Here is a 17,088-nt window from a genome sequence, read left to right as displayed (position 1 = left end):
GTAGCATCAGTTGCGTGATGCGTAGAGGGGATCTTCCCTTTGAACATCCAGCCCAGCACAGGCAATCGAGGGGCCAAAAGGAGCTGTGCTTCAGTACCAACGACTTCCGAAGCAGCTCGAATTCCTTCATATGCTGCTAATATTTCTTTTTCAGTTGGAGTGTAACGGGCTTCAGATCCCCTATATCCCCGGCTCCAAAACCCTAGAGGTCGACCTCGAGTCTCCCCAGGTGCTTTCTGCCAGAGGCTCCAGGTGGGGCCGTTATCCCCGGCTGAGGTGTAAAGTACATTTTTCACATCTTGTCCTGTCCGGACTGGCCCAAGCGCTACTGCACGAACTATCTCCTGTTTAATTTGTTCAAAGGCTTGCTGCTGTTCAGGGCCCCATTCAAAGTCGTTCTTCTTCCGGGTCACTCGATAGAGAGGGCTTACGATCAGACTATAACTTGGAATATGCATTCTCCAGAAACCCACAACACCTAAGAAAGCTTGTGTTTCCTTTTTGTTAGTTGGTGGAGACATGGCTGTTATTTTATTGATCACATCCATTGGGATATGACGACGCCCATCCTGCCATTTTATTCCTAAAAACTGAATTTCCTGTGCAGGCCCTTTGACCTTACTTTGTTTTATAGCAAAACCAGCTTTCAGGAGAATCTGGATTATTCTTCTCCCCTTCTCAAACACTTCCTCCACTGTGTTGCCCCACACAATGATGTCATCAATATACTGCAGGTGTTCAGGAGCTTCGCCTTGTTCCAGTGCACTCTGTATCAACCCATGACAAATGGTAGGACTATGTTTCCACCCCTGGGGCAGTCGATTCCAGGTGTACTGGATACCCCTCCATGTGAAAGCAAACTGTGGCCTGCACTCTGCTGCCAGAGGGATCGAGAAAAACGCATTGGCGATATCTATTGTTGCATACCATTTGGCAGCCTTTGACTCCAGTTCATACTGAAGTTCTAGCATGTCTGGTACGGCAGCACTCAGCGGCGGTGTGACTTCGTTCAGGCCTCGATAGTCCACTGTTAACCGCCACTCTCCGTTAGATTTTTGCACGGGCCATATGGGACTATTAAAGGGTGAATGAGTCTTACTGATCACTCCTTGACTTTCCAGTTGACGGATCAAGTTGTGGATGGGAACCAGGGAGTCTCGATTGGTGCGATATTGTCGCCGATGCACTGTCATGGTAGCAATTGGCACCTGCTGTTCTTTAACTTGCAGCAACCCCACCACAGAAGGATCCTCTGAGAGACCAGGCAAGCTAGACAGCTGTTTAATTTCCTCCGTATTCAAAGCAGCTATACCAAAAGCCCATCGATACCCTTTTGGGTCTCTGAAGTACCCTCTCCTGAGATAGTCTATGCCAAGGATGCATGGAGCCTCTGGACCAGTCACAATAGGGTGCTTTTGCCACTCATTCCCAGTTAGGCTTACTTCAGCCTCCAACACAGACAGTTCTTGGGATCCCCCTGTCACTCCAGAAATACAGATGGATTCCGCCCCCTTGTAATCTGATGGAATTAGAGTACACTGTGCACCGGTGTCCACTAGAGCTTTATACTCCTGTGGGGCTGATGTGCCAGGCCATCGAATCCACACAGTCCAGTAAACTCGGTTGTCCCTTTCCTCCGCCTGGCCGAAGGCAGGGCCCCTCTACTCCTGGTCTGAGTCTTCATTACTTGTTTTTTGTACGTGCATAACAGAAGTCCCTTCATCAGGATCAAAAGTACCGTCAGCCCTTCTACTTTGTCCAACAGACACTGGAGCAGTCATTTTTCTGGACGGATGCTTTTTAGCTGTTGTTTTTCCTTGCAATTCCTGCACCCGAGCTTCTAGTCTCCAGGTAGGTTGACCATCCCACTTCCTCATGTCCTCCCCCTGGTCACGCAGGAAGAACCACAGGGTTGCACGTGGTGTGCGCCACCGGTACCCTTTCGCCTGAACAGGGAAAAGTTGACTCTTAATAGCCGAGGCTCTGGTTGGAGTGGATGAGGAAAACCTACCCTTCTCAGCTTGCTCAAACATGTTTTGAGTCAGTCTGTGTCTGTCCACAGCCGAGACACAAGCACACATGGAGGGAGCAAGGTTATCTTCGTATTCTCGGAGTTGCCTGGCCAGTTCATCTATAGTTGGTGCCTCAATGTCTGTCCAGTTCATTATCGCCAGGGTGTGGGTGTAAGACGTTGCTGCATTCCGTACAAACTTGCGCCACATGGACCGTGTGCATTGGATTTCATCCGGGTCTTTGCATGCGTGGTCATTATAGATTACCTCCAACACGGCTAATTCCCTTAGATACTGGATGCCCCCCTCGATGTTGGTCCATTTCCTTCGAGAGTTTGCAAGTTCTTCCTTGAAGGGATACCTGTCCTTCACACTTGATAGGAGTCGCTGCCAAAGACTGAGGACTCCTGCCTTTTTTCCAATACCTTTGTCAATGGCCTTGTCCTTAGCAAGCGATCCCAGCTGCCGGGCTTCTTTACCCTCCAATTCCTGACTACTGGCCCCAATATCCCAGCAACGAAGTAACCAGCTGAGAATTAGCTCACCTGGTTGACGGCTGAAATCTTTTCGCATGTCTCGTAGCTCACTTAGGGATAGGGAGCGGGTGGTTTCCGTTTCATTGATTACCTCAGTATCTTCGTCCTGTTCCTGTGGCTGCTCTGCTGCAGAAGAGGCTGCCTCTTCTGATTCTTTTTCCCTCTTAGGAGAAGCTTCTTCATCCCTTACTAAACGAGCTGATTTCCGCTTCCACTGTTTCTTTTTAGTTATAGGGGCGACGGATACAGTGCCTGATTTATTTCCCCTCTCTTCTCCCTGAGGGTGCTGCATAGTATCAAGCAGTGTTTGGTAGATGCTGGCGAGGGCCCAGCACAGCGCGGTAAGTTGTGCCTCTCTGGAGTAGCCCTGGCATTTTTTTTTCAAACATTCTACCACTTCATCAGGATCCTGTAATTGTTCAGGGGTGAAAGTCCAGATCATTGGAGGTGAGAAGTTCTCTAGATACCTGCCCATATTCTCCCACATGCCGTGCCACCCATGACCGTACTCTCGTGGAACCTGGGTCATATTCCTAAATTGCTTGTTGACCTTAGAGAAAACTGAAGCAATATGTCTAAGGAATATCAATAGAAGTATTTTAACTGCCCAAGGATGTTCAAGGTACTGAGAGGTCATTGTCATGAGGGAGACAAAATCACAGAAGAAGGAAGCAAGGGTGCTGTTCTGTATTTCCTCCAAAAAAAAAACTCTCAGAAGAAGGAGTATAATTGTTAAGTATCTCCACGAGATGGTACCCAAAATACAGTAATGGCTTCAGCCCAGAGACCAAACACCAGATTATCCAGCTCAAGGTCAGCGTTTTGAAAACAAATCTTCCAGGCAAAATGTCACTAATTACTGCAGAGCAGAGCATACTGAAAAAGCGCAGGCCAATCTTTAACAGATATAGCAAAAAGAAGATCATGGTGCAAATTAAACAGACTAATGTTGACCTATAACTTTTAAAAGATAGAAGTTCTGTTGAATCTGTTATTATCTCAAACCCTTCGAGCCCCACGTTGGGCGCCAAAAAGGACTGTCGTGGTTTAAGCCCAGCTGGCAACTAAGCACCACACAGCCGCTCACTCACTCCCCCCAGGTGGGGTGGGGGAGAGAACCAGAAGAGTAAAAGTGAGAAAACTCGTGGGCTGAGATAAAAACAGTTTAATAGGTAGAGCAAAAGAACACTGCGCGGAGAAGCAAAGCGAAAGAAGGAATTAATTCACCACTTCCCGTCGGCAGGCAGGTGTTCAGCTATCTGCAGGGAAGCAGGGCTCTGTCACGCGTAGCGGTTGCTCGGGAAGACAAACGCCATTACTCCGAATGTCCCCACCTTTCTTCTTCCTCCCCCGGCTTTATATACTGAGCATGATGTCATATGGTATGGAATATCCCTTTGGTCAGTTGGGGTCAGCTGTCCCGGCTGTGTTCCCTCCCAACTTCCCGTGCACCCCCAGCCCACTCGCTGGTGGGGTGGGGTGAGGAGCAGAAAAGGCCTTGGTGCTGTGTGAGCCCTGCTCAGCAGTAACTAAAACATTCCTGCTTTATCAACATTGTTTCCAGCCCAAATCCAAAACACAGCCCCATACAATCCAAAACACAGCCCCATACTAGCTGCTATGAAGAAAGTTAACCCCATCCCAGCCAAAACCAGCACAAGGACTTTAATCTGGGAGCCTGAGCGCTTCCTATATTGCGTGTATATGTGTGTGTATGTGTGTTCTGCAGCTGTTGTACACACAAAGCATGACTTGGGCCAAAGCTGCTCAGAGTATCTGGAAATCATGACTTGGATGTTACCATGGGTCTGTTCCCATCCCTTGGAACACTTTAAATTCTTAGAATCAAAAAGTATAAAATCCATGACCATCATACAAGTAACAAGAAGCTGACAAAGCAATTTAATGAAATGGAAGGCAGTTGCTTGTGGACACAGAAGTGTTTGTGAAGCAGAGAAAATTATCTTATTAGAGGAAATAGACCCCACATCTTTCCCTGATTCCCCTTTTCTGTATCAAGTTCAGGGCATTAGTGCCTGGGGCTTTAGTGCTGGTCATCTTAGCTCTTTTTCATACATGACCACAGAATCACTTTGTAAGTTCGTTAATTCATCGTTCCTGCCGCCTGGTTTGATCTGCGGGGTTGCCCGCAATAAATGCTCCTTTCACGTGGTTGTTCCACGCAGGTGTGGCAGGGGCAGGCTCTGCTCGTGCAGCCGGCAGCATTTGTGCTTCTTGTTGATCATCTTTAAGGTTGGGAGTCATTCTGATTGCAATGAATTACTGCTTGGTCATGGGACTTGTGCTTAGAAAATGGAAGAAATGTTTTTAATGTTGTGTTTTGGGGGGAAAGAACCCTGCCACTTGGCCTGTGCGTGCGCTCCTCCCCACCGTGGCCCCTTTCAGAAGGCCATTCAGGCCACACCTCGGTGTAGAAGATCCTCCCATGGCTCTGGACACATCATCTGGGTTCCAGGACTGCTGTTCTCTATGAATGATGTCAATGAGTCACCGTATGACCTCTGGAGAGGGAGAGGGGACGGTGGGATGACAGTCTGGGGCTCTTCCTCCGACTAGCTGAGACATAACCAACAGCAATGTTAGCTGGTGCTCACAAGGAGGTAAGGAACAGTGCTGCTGCTGAGGCGGTGGCAGAGAAAGCGGCTCTGTGCCTGAAATGAGCACCCCAAGTCCTCCATGGGGACGTCCCTGCAGGGAAATCCTGCCCTGAAAACTGCTGAGGTTGGTGTCCAGGGCAGGGCGATGCCAAGCCGGGGTGCGAGGCACGCCTGTCGTAGGACCTAGCCTACACGCGTGGTTGCTCACGCATGTGCAGATCTGCTGCTTTCCTTCCCTGCATGGTCTTTGCCCTCTCCTCCAGCTGGGCTGTGTGTTATGCGCTGTGCCAGCTCGCTGCCCCTCCTTGCCAGGAGAGCGGTGCCAACGCCTGCAGCAGTTGCGTGTCGCCGGTGCGGGAGGGGGGTGCTGCCTTCCAGCCCGGCTCTGGAGACCGAGCATGCGTCTCCCCACGCACTCGGGCCATTAGGAGACCCCACAGGGATGTCACTCAGAAGGAAAAAAAAAACAAAAAGAGAGGGGGGAACAACTGTAACCCGGTAACCGTAAGAGCTGTGGGAGGAGAAGCAAATAGAAGATGATTGTATATATTTTAATAAATATAGAAAAAGAAAGGGCAGAATTTCCTGTACGGCTTTGTTCATCAGAGAGGCTCTCAGAGCCTGGCAGCGGCTGAGCTTGCCTTCACTGATGGACTAGGGATGCAGGGCCAGACTCTGCAGGCATGGCTGGTGAAACGCTGTGGCAGGGAGGAGAGGACACGGTAGGGTCCTGGCTGTCCTGGGGCAGTCTGGCTCCGAGAGCCCTCGTGAGAAGTATCCCATGCCTTGAGGGCAATCTAGACACCATTGCCCTACGATGGGTCTGGGCCAGCAAAGAGCAGCTGGAGGCTCCCGCCCCACCAGTGCCTGTTTGCTGCTCAAAAGCCTGGGTTTAGCCTAGCCAGGGTGATGGCCAGCCTGGCTTTGCCTCTCTAACAACAGGTTGTGCTGCAGCCCCACGTCTCTGCCAACAGCAAGAGAAGGGTCAGACGCTGCGTCTGACTCTTGCCCCACCGTTGCTCTCAGCCAGGGGTTCTCCTTCCCGTCCCGGCAGAGGTGACAGGCGGCACAGCAGCAGCTGGCTGCGGTGTGTGGGGTGCTGGGTGCTGAAGCTTGAGGAAAAGTGGCTTTGCCTGGGGAGGGGATGCTGGGATTGGACATGAGGTACTCGCTTTCCTGACTATGCCTGCAGACTCCCTGGACATCCTCCTGAGGAAAGGATGGAGCTGGGACAGACAGCTGCCAGCAGGACCTCATTCCTCTGGCTCCTTTTACAGCATGGAGTAGTGGGAGAGGAGGGATTTAGACTGTAGGTTATGCAAGAATTTGCCCCAAATGTACGTTCAGCTGTTTCTCCTGTTTGCGCACCCCAGCCCCTAGAAGGAGGAGAGGAAGGGCGTTCTGGGAGGGTCTTCAATAATTTTTGGTGCCGACAGAGCAGGGGGTGTCACTGAGGGCTTTGGAGCTCCTTGCGGTGCCTGGCAGGTCTGGGCAGTTACATCATGCAGGTACCAGAATGTAGGCTTATTGGATCTGTTAATGACGCTGGGCGGTTTGGGATTGGATCGTGGTGGGAAGCAGGAGGATGCTCGGTGGTTTCTGCGGTGTGTAGCGAGCAAGGGAGCAGAAGAGGAACTTGGGTTGTGTCTTTCCTCTTCTTTGACATATATAGTCAAAGATAATAACAGAAATCCTAAAGTACATTGCAACTAGCTCCCAGCCTGGGGTGTTTCCTCTGAGGCAGAGCTGCCTCTTGGGTGCTGGGAACCCGAACAGCCTCTGATGAGCTCCACAGGGCACGTGCGTTGCAGAGCCCCGTGGCCGGCACAGCCCCAGCCGGCACAGGCAGATGTGTGGGCTGTCACCGCTCTTCTGCCTGCATTTCCAGTTTGAGGGGATGGTGCTGTCAGCAGCGTAGCTTTCCTGTGTGCCCCAGGTGGAAATGCAGAAAGGGAAGAACACTATTGCGACCAGCCCACGCATGAGAAAGCTTATTGAAGAAACCCAAGGTTGGTGCAGCCTTGAGGCTCCTGCTAGAGCGTGCTCCAAGGGGCAGCTGCATTTGCTAAACTGGGATGGTGATTGTGTCTAGCTGCAGATTAATGGTAGGAGAGATCAACGGGGAAATCTGGTTTGGATCACACTCGGCTTGATCCCAGTTCCCATGTTCCCAAGAGGCTGAGGAGTAGGGTGTCCCCCTTCCGGCGTGCCGATTGCTGCCGGGGAGCTGGCCAAGCTGGGGGAGAGACGGTGTCGTAGCGAGAAAGTGGAATAGTGTTGAGGTTTCCATATGCTGATTACAGCGTGCATTTTTAGTGGTACATGGTTCTGGAGGAAGGAAGGAAAGGGAAGATAAAAATAAAGCTGCAGTCCTGTATTTAGCTATAAACCACTTTGGGATTTATTTTTTTTTCCAGTAGTATTTGAAGACTATGCAATAAACAAGCTTGTTCATGAATTTTTTATTTTATACCACTACTGCTTTGGAGAAGTAGCCGGGTTGCTGTGGCGTTTCTATAGCTCAGAATCCCTGTGTTTGGGCGGAGAGGAAGCTTGCAAATTCTCTGTGCCGATGTCAGGAGATCTGTGTGCAGCGCAGGAGCACTTTTTTCTAAGACACAGTTGTGCGACATATCTTAAAGTCACTGTGTAGTTGATAAAGACATCTTTATCAAATAGGTGCATGCAATATTTGTCTTACTGAACTTTCATCCAGAATAAACAAATGTGCCAAATTTTAAAAATTCTGAATGATTTCATATGCAAGAATAAGAGAATATATTCAAAATGTAGCTGCTACTGCAGTTGGGAGAAGAAACTCAGATGCAAATACATAGCAGAAATTGAGTTTCCAGAGATACCGATATAATTGGATTTTACTACAGTTTCTTAACACTAATAAAGAACAGTGGTAAAATATTTGCTTTGGTTCATGAATCTGACACATGATCTGAGGCCAAGAGAGATGGATTAATTGGGTTTGAAAAGAATCATGTGGAGTTTAAAGAAAAACCCACGCTCAAAACCCAAAAGACAAGTGTTTGACCATTGAAGAGGATGGTTGTGTATAGATATGAGTGTCCTTAGCTTTCGGTGGGTGCAGAGTAACGGTGGACCTGCCTGCCTGGACCTCGGGCAGTGGGAGCTGTGGGGAGTGTCAGACAGGGTGGTAGCTCTGTGTAAAGGTGCCCTTTCCACATGGCAGTCGGTGTGTCCGTGGCTGTGCAGCCGTCACACTTGGCCTTTCCTCCCGGGGGAGGAAACAACGTGCTCCCTTAAACAGGCACTTAATAGTCAGTGGAGATTACTGTGTGTGACAGTCTCCTTCAAATGCTATTATAATCGCCCACATTTGGAGTTAGGCACCTGGCTCCCCACTTTAAATTATGCATTATAATAAGAGAATGGATGATTTTTAAAATTTATTTTTTCTCTCCCCGAAAGTCCAGTTTTAGGATGCTGTCCTGGCCTCATAGCAATAAGATATCTCAGCTGGGCTAGAACTTAGCTGGAGGTGGCCTGGAGAAAGTATGCTTTTGGCATAGTTTATCATAGCTAAGCTCTAAGAGGAAAGGCTTAATTGTGGCTATTTTGTGATTAGATTAATGTTAATCCTCCTTTGCAACGTGAGCTAGAGTTGGTCAGCTAACTTCTGTGCTTGTATCAGTTGGTCCAGAGGGAGTCCTTGAATTGACAGGAGTTTGGCTTGATTTCTCTTAAAGACCAAGTTTTGGATCAATGTGTATCACAGAATAACCTCCCTGATGCCCTAGGCCCTGCACAGATGCGTTACTCAGTGCAGAGCCTCGGCTGCAGTGTGCATATGGCAGCTAAAAGGGATTGAAAAGCTCTGGGGGTATAGAATTAAGTGGCAGAAAACATCAGTGAGAATTGTCTGAAGCACTGAGAGTGAGCCGTGTTGTCTTCCAGGGCTGTGTTCAGCAGAAATTTTGCATGCTGGTTGCTCTTCCAGAAACTCGGGAACAGCAGCTGATCAGGACTTTGGAACCCGGTCAGCTGGGAACTTATTTACAGGGGTTTGAGTTGTTAAGGGTAGAAGACAGTCTGAGGAGCCTCAGATCACATCTCTGCAGCCAGCAGCAAAAACCCTAGATGACTGCTTATTGCCAATTTAGTATTCAGCTGTTTTAAGCTCTTTTGCCTGTATAGGTTTTATGCAGTATGTACTGAAGGCAAATCTGTGGGAAGGTGGTAGGAGCGGGTTGGAGAGGCTTTGGGTGAGACCCTTGGAAGTACATCTGACAGGAGTTGGAGCCTTTCAGCTGTTTGCCTGCCTCACACTCCAAAGTTACACGTGAGGGGCAAAGAATCAGCTCACTGCAGAGGCACCACATCTCCTCTTCCAAGCTCTCCCTGTCCTTTCCACAAAGGGTCTATGAAATTGGGGTTCCTGTCATAGCACGGATAAATTTCACTGATGAAGCCAGAACCCAAAGGATGAGGACCTGTGATCTTGCCTTGTGTGTCTGTACTCTGGCTTTACAGCATCAAATGGCTTTGTTGCCTTGTGAAAGGAAGTTTCAGCTTAACCCTGATCTGCTATAATTAGTAGCTCTAGCTGACATGGGGAGCAGTGTCGTACCCATGTTCTGGTTGGTAAATGTGGTTTGAAAAAGGAGACCAAAGACAAGCTCTTAACCCTCTGAAATGATAGTTTGAGAGCTGGCTGAGTTTCATCTCTTCTCTGTGTGGCAGGGCAGACTGCGTGTAGCTGGCCATACACAGCTGTCTTTGTCTGAGCAATCACCTTGGGTCTCTCCTGGGCATTGCGATCCCCCCGTTCCTTGATCAGAGACACCGGCACGCCAAGGGATGGGTGATATATCCCCCCGGCCACGACACTTGGCAGCTGGACAGATGACTGACTCATCAGTGTTCGCGGTTTCTCATTTAATACTGGGGCTGTTCAGATGATTTAAGTGCTGGCAGTCCAGAGAGGAGGTTGCGCTTCTGCTTCCAGCACGGTTGTGGAGCCATCGCCTTGTCTGCCTCCCATCCGTACTTGTCTTTGCGGGGGGAGGCTGGGGGTGGATCTAGGTTTGGTTGTCAGCTGTAGATCTATCTTGCGAGCGGTTTTATTTCCTCCTGGCGATTGGGCTTTTCCATTGGCTCCTCTTGCTCTCTGTTGTTCGCCTGCTGAGGAGCAAATGTCCTGCGCTCAGCGCTGCCCTGCGCAGCGGGCTGCCGGGCGCTCCGGGGGACCGGGCTCTGCGCCGTGCCCACCCCGCCGGCCCCCCGCCTGAGGCCGGCCGAGCCCCTCGCCACCCATGCCCCCGGGGGGAGCGCTCTGCCGGGGGGGCACCGCCGCCTGCCCCGCAATGTAATTGCAGCCGGCGGGCTGCCAGCCTCTCCCGGCGCGGCGGGCCGCGGTTCGGGGCAGCGCCGGGCGGTGCGTGCCGGGGTGCGGGTTGCGCGGGGCCGGCCCCGGAGGAGGTGCCGGGGCGGGGGCGGGCGGCGGGGGCGGGCAGGGCAAGGCAAGGCAGGGCACCCCCCCATTGCCGCTGCCCCCTTCTCTCCCGCAGGCTCTCGTCGCCCGGCGGCTGCGGCGGCGGGGACGGCGGCGGGAGCCGCAAGAGCGGGGTCATTCTGGACATCGCCGCCCTGAAGATGACGGAGCTGGAGTCCGAGGTGCTGCCCCTGCCGCCCCGGTACCGCTTCCGCGATCTGCTGCTGGGGGACCAGTCCTTCCAGAGCGACGACAGGTTCGGGGCGTACCGGGGGACAGCGCGGGGGCGGGGGGGGGGGCACGGACACACACCCACCGGGAGGGGGGCAGGGAGGGAGACACATACCTGGGGACACCCACTCCCCGGGGATGGGGACACATACCTGGGACACACGCGGTCCCCCGCTCCGGGTGGGACACCCACGCACCGCGGGTGGGGGGGGCACGGAGCTCTCCGCGGTGCTGAAGCCCGCCCGGCGCGGAGCTCTCCGCGGTGCTGATCCCCGCGGGGCGCGGAGCTGGGCGCGGAGCTCTCCGCGGTGCTGCCGGCCGGTTCCCGTCGCGGCGGCCTCGGCGGGCGGGGGTGGGCAGGGGCACGCAGCGGCTGGCGGGCGTTGGGATGCGGGAGTATGTCGGAGTCCGCGGGCATTGGGATGGGTTCGCAGGAGCCAGTGGTCATGCCCGGGCGAGGGGGCACTGGGATGTGTGTGGGCACGCTGGGCAGGGAGGTCACGGTGGGGGGGTGTGGCTGTGCCTCGGAGAGTAGGCACCGGGAACATGTGCCAGGGCTGGTGGACGTGCCAGACCTGCTGGGCATTGGGAGCTGTGGGTATACTGAGCCGGCAGACGTTGAGATGTGTGGATACGCTGGGCAGCTTGCTGTGTCTGGGAGTCCCATCAGGGGGTGGCAAGGAGGAAAAGGAACCACTGTCTGGGAGATGTGTGGGATACAGTTGGTGAGGTGAGGGGCTGGTGAAACTCCCTGTTAAGCCATATGCAGAGTTTGGCCTGAGCACATACATTTATTTAAGAGGTAAGGCTCATCCAGCCTGTTCTCAGAGGCTGTCTTTGCAGCAGGGGATGCTGATGGGAGCAGAGTGACTCTAAAGAGCTGCTGTGGATGTGGCACAACTCTCCCTTTCTTGGGCTCTCTAGAGAAACAGCCTTTATGGGTTGAGCACCAAGCCTGCTATTCCTGGCTGGCTGGCGGGGATTTATTACCAGGTTGAGTGAGCTGAAGCGAAAGGAGGAATGCCATGAGCAGCAAGTGAATTCCATGAGCAGAGCAGTTAAATGAAGAGGAATAAGAACAACCCTCCCTTCAACTCTGTGCGTATCATAAAAATCAAGGAGCGACAGTGCTAATGGGGCGTCAATAAGGTTGTCGTCTTTTCCCACCAATTAATTGCATGATGTAAACAGAGAGAGCTGTAACTCTTGTTGAAAAAACCCCTTCAATCGCGGGTGAGTTAGCCTTTGGGTACTTGCTGTGTATTTGGTACACCCACGTCAAGGCTTTTGTGCATCTGTGTTAAAAGGTAGTTTCAGGTTTTTATGTGTACAAGTGTCATACCAAAAAAAAAAAGTGAATTTGGGTTTGAGAACATGGGATTTACCAATGTTCTAAATAAGCATTCCTAACTTTTACAGCTGCATAAGAATTGATCTTCCTCGAAAATGAGCCTGTGATCCTCAAGATTTTAAAGCCCAGATTTCCTTAACAGGCACTTAAACGTTAGTATAGTTTTATGGCATCAGGTGAGAGGCTGATCGGAAATTCTAATGCAGAAAATGTCTGGATTTCAGAATGGTCATGATATGGCTGATTTGGATAAGTTTGGAGTTTAGAGTTTTAATAGTTTTCATATTTATGTATTTGAATGCATCTGGAATACAGAAGATGACAATTGCAGATTGTGTGTTTTTTCTGCATCTCACTGGTATACCCCTTAATCTTCATTTTCATCTAGAGACGAGTGTTTCTGATTCAGAATCTCTCTTTAATTTTAGTGTGGAGATACTCTGGATTATCCTGGTAAATTCATTAGCCTTATTTCTCAAGTTATCTTTGCTTCACCGGCTTTATGTGCTGCTGTCTTTAGTTGTTTGACTTCCCCCTTCATCTAGAAAATATTGAAAACTTCACTGTGTGTTTGGGAATGCAACTCTGTGAGCACACATTTGCTATTCACATGTAATCCCCTTGGCTTCACTGGGAGTTGAGGTGAGCCACTGCTTTTGGCTTTTGGAAATGTTGCTGTTAGGCCTCAGTTTCTGTCCAAGTCATTAATGATCCTGGGACCTTATAGATGAAGCAAGCTCACTGGAGTAATCATGACTAGCAGATTAGTCTGTTCCAAACCAACTGAGTAAGGAGCTGATTTAGGCTAGCAGAAGAAAAGCAGAAAGTCTTTTAGGCTTTGCTGTCCTTATAAATAATAAGCAGCTCAGAGATGTGCTTTGAAGTGCTTTGTTACAGCACTGACAGGAATGTGGTATCTCACTGCTGAGGAAAATTCCCCCACGTAAACAGTATGGGAACTGTGAATGGTAAAATAGAGCTCATTGGACTTACAGATATAACACTGAAGGAAAACCCCCACAGCACTAAATACCTCATTTATTTACAAAAACAATGCTAAAAACATTAGCATCTCAAATATCTGCTTTTGAAAAAGCCCCCTAGAATGATAGTGTGCTGATGAAAGTGAGGAGGTTTCTGGGGTCAGCAGAAGATTGAAAGGATGGGAGGCTGTAGGGGAATCCAGGTTTTGCTGCTTCTGGGGAATTAGAACCGCTTCTGTTAGAGATGTATTAATCCATCCTCATCACAGAGGATGCTGAGGAGACACCAACACTGGACTGAGGTAAGAGAATGAGGTAATGCCGGAGCTTGAGGAGGCGAGAGCTTGCTGGAACAAGTAGATAATTAGAGAGCTGCGGTATGGCAGGAGGAGAAAGCATGTCCAGATAACCCACGGGACTGAAAGAACTAATCAGTGAATATGAGGTGGAATAGGTAAAATAGGCTGCTCCTGTTTTACTTTTCTTTTTAGAACGCAAAAGGTGAAGACAGTCAGTCATACTAAGTGAGGCTTACTCTTCGGCAGGTAGACTGATTGACATGAGAATTAAAATAATACTTTGAATGTTGTGTGGAGGATGGTAATAAATCAGTCAGGAAGCAAACAGGAAAAGACTGGCTGGAAGAGGGATGGGGGAGGTAAATGGATTTGTGCAACAGAGAGAGAAAAGCCTACTGACAGGCAAATCTAGAGTTGTCAAATGGAAGTGTTCCTTCCAACATCTTCTTATTCATCTTTGGAACTCACTACCACGAGGCATCTGGAAGGCTTTGGGCTTAGCTGTATTTGATGCAGGGCAACTGCATTTAAATACCATGCTTGACATTTTTGCAAGGCAGGTCTTTGGGTTATAGAAACAGGATTAACTGTCACTCAGCTCTACATTTCCTGAGGATACCAACTGCTGCCTCAGGGCATAAATCTGACTAACGGGGACTGGGAGGTAATTTCTCTTTTGGGGAGAGAAGGTTCCTTTTGAGAACATTGAAGTTGCCTCAGTTGTCGGCAGAAGTCCTGTCTGGTTTAGGAGTTTCTTTCCCTCTTTTTGGAAGGTTCTGTCAATGTCAATACTGAGGAAAAAAGAGATCCATTCTGCTCTTTTATGGCAGTATTGCATTTCTTATCTCACTGATGTTTTGTTTTCATGAAAGTATTCAGAGCCACTGGAATATAACAGTTAAGGCAGAGTTTATGATGTTGAGCCTGTAACAAAAAGACGGTGAAGAACTTGGGGCACGAATACTGCTTGTGTCTGGCTGCCCTTTCACATGCTTGGCACGTGGCTCCTCCGGTCACGGGAATCCTCTGTGCGATGGTAGTGGTGTGTGTAGGAGCAAGGCCAAGGGGTGCTGCTGCAAGGGAGAGGGAGCTGAATGCAGCATCCCATCTGTGCTGCAGGTTTGGGCTCTGTAAGGAAGGCTTCTGTTCTAAAGTGATACTGGTATTTGCTGATTAAAGGCAGCTGAGAAAGCACATCTGCTGAATTGATAAATATTGTTTTATACCACAAGCTGTGGCATGCCTTTCATCTTTGCTGTCCTGACTACGGCATTTTTTGATCTCCTGTATTCTCTTTTCTTGGGCAGCCCTGACAACTGGGTTGGGGCATGTATAAAAAAAGCTCATAAATAAAATTAAACTGTATCTTAGAGAAGCACCATTAGGAGCTTATTTGTTGCCTAATTTAAATAGTCTAAATACTTTCCAGAAAATCATCGTCAGAAGCCACAGTCCTATTTACAGTAGCAAGAAGTAATGGATGTCACTTTGATTAAGTGCATTTTTCTGAGGCTAATTATCAGCAAAGAATCAATTTGATGGATGAGGATGTTTGGAAAAGCTGCCTGTGCAGAAGAATTCAGCAACATCTCTATAAAAATTTTAACATCTCCTGTTTCAAATCAAAGAGTTTTTGGATGTTATATAACCAGGAAAAGAGAAGCCTTTAACAACTGGGATGAATTCTTTTAAGTTGCTACTTTCAGGTTAGATACGATTTTGAAAACTTCTTTGTCTGTTAACTGACATCTGGTCTTTGTCTCTTGAATTTGTCACTAAGTGGTGGCTCTAAATCATAGATTGGATTATACTTGGCACAAGCAAACTGGAGTGCTGAAATATCAGGCTTGTAGGATCTTACTGTTGCAGTTTTCATGCTAACATGCCCCAAGTGACTTCCTCATCAAACGCATCGTTACATTAATGGATCTGAGCAGTTTTGTGTCCCTGTGTCAGGTTCCTTCAATATGTCTGCGGCTGAATCCCCACTTCATTGCCATTTGATTTAATGGGCAATTTTTCTCATTTTATTTGGAAGATGCAGATGCTAATTTGAAAATTCCAGTTTGTATCCAGAAGTTAGAGACATTTATTTCTGTGATGGTGAGGTCACGGCCGGTATTTTAGGTTCTGGACTGCACTATCTGTTCAGGCTGTACTGTCTGCACTTGTGAAGGTTTGTACCTGGATTTAGGAGATCCAGCTCTGATGCCTGTGTGCCACAAAATTCCTCTAGCGAAGGCTCTTCATCTCCCAGCAGTTTCATCCCTTGCTTGTGAAAGCAGGATGAAGGTATTTATTGTCTAATACCCATTCCCTCAATAAGAGCGTTGAGACCCAGTCTCCCACCAGCCCTGTGTGCCAAATCTCTCACAGGGTGACTCAGTCTAAGGTGCTATCCCTGAGCCCAGCTCCAAACCAAGTAATAAATAACACCAGTGAAAATGGTGGGATCCGAAACAGAAGCTCAGGAGTGCCTGTGTGACCACTTGATTTGAATTGCTTCTCCTCTGCTTTTGCCACCTGGCAAAGCAAAATCAAAAGTTTATTAAGTGGATTAGGCTGTTTTCCTGAGCCAACACTTTGTCAGAAAGTCTTGACATTACTTTAGTCTTGACAATGCTTTGTCTTGACATTACACAAGCAAGTGTCTACTCCTGAACGCTCAGCCAGCCTGCGGCAGTAACCCTGCTCCTGGTTGGAGCAATTGCTGCTCCGTGTGGGCTCCTGCTCCTGAGCCAGGCAGCACGGCGAGTTGGGCAGGTGACACATACTGGTGTAGCTCTTTCCAAAGTAGACGCCTACAGCTCTGCTGTGTCGGCCAAGGCTGTGGACAAGACCGAATTCAATCCCCAGGTGGCATCTAAGTTGTTGGAGAAGCTGCCGTCCAGGAGTGCCAGAGCTTACAGGAGGGCAGACTGGACACACTGCACTCCTCCGACGGGGCTTATTCCTGCTCTCCGAATGAGTGGGCAGGGGCATCCCAGGCCAGCAGTCACCCGGCATAGCTCTTCTGAAGCATAGTGCCTTAGGACGAGACTAGCAGAGCTTATAGCACTGTAGGGGAAAAGCGCCTGGGGCAGGGTGTTGGCATACTTCAATCTGCTGCCAGTCCCATTCGCCACCTTACGCGGAAGAGTAACCAAGAAGCCTGCGCTCCGCAGTCCTGGGTGGCCGGGTCCTCTCCAGCGAGGGTGGCTGCAGTGGGTCCTCTCCCTTAACAGAGGCAAAATCAACCTATAAGGCCACTGGATTCCTCAGCCTGGCTCCAGATGGGATACACTGGGGTGAAGAGCATGTGGCAACACTGGGGCAGCTTTATAAAAAGGATTTGGGTTTTCTTGTGTTTGTAGATTTTTTTCTTTTAATGATAGATAGCGTTCTTAATTGCGGTTTGCTTTTTCAGTTGTTTTGAAAGGCTGCAGCGATGATTACTAACGCGGTGTCTTAACTGAAGTGCTGTTCGGAGTTATTTAAATGGATATTTCCTTGTAGCTATTGGTGTGCCTTTGAGTATTCATCTTAAGGCAGGAACCCCTGGACATCAGCAGAATATTAGGAAAGTTATGAAAGTAATAGAGTAAGAGAAGA

General features: G+C 49.4%; 1 protein-coding gene across 3 annotated transcripts in view; it reads left to right on the top strand.

Moving 5' to 3' along the window:
* The first annotated feature begins 10,794 nt into the window (after positions 1-10,794).
* KCNT1 (potassium sodium-activated channel subfamily T member 1) overlaps positions 10,795-17,088 on the top strand; it is a 71,188-nt gene continuing 64,894 nt past the window's right edge. For all 3 annotated transcript variants that reach the window (XM_059828844.1, XM_059828843.1, XM_059828842.1), the window contains exon 1: positions 10,795-10,889. In XM_059828844.1, the coding sequence (XP_059684827.1) occupies positions 10,795-10,889 (95 nt within the window). The remainder of the gene's footprint in view (positions 10,890-17,088) is intronic.

This window comes from Gavia stellata, chromosome 24 (genome assembly GCF_030936135.1).
Source record: "Gavia stellata isolate bGavSte3 chromosome 24, bGavSte3.hap2, whole genome shotgun sequence".
NCBI lineage: Eukaryota > Metazoa > Chordata > Aves > Gaviiformes > Gaviidae > Gavia > Gavia stellata.
This window is presented reverse-complemented; position numbering and strand designations above follow the sequence as displayed.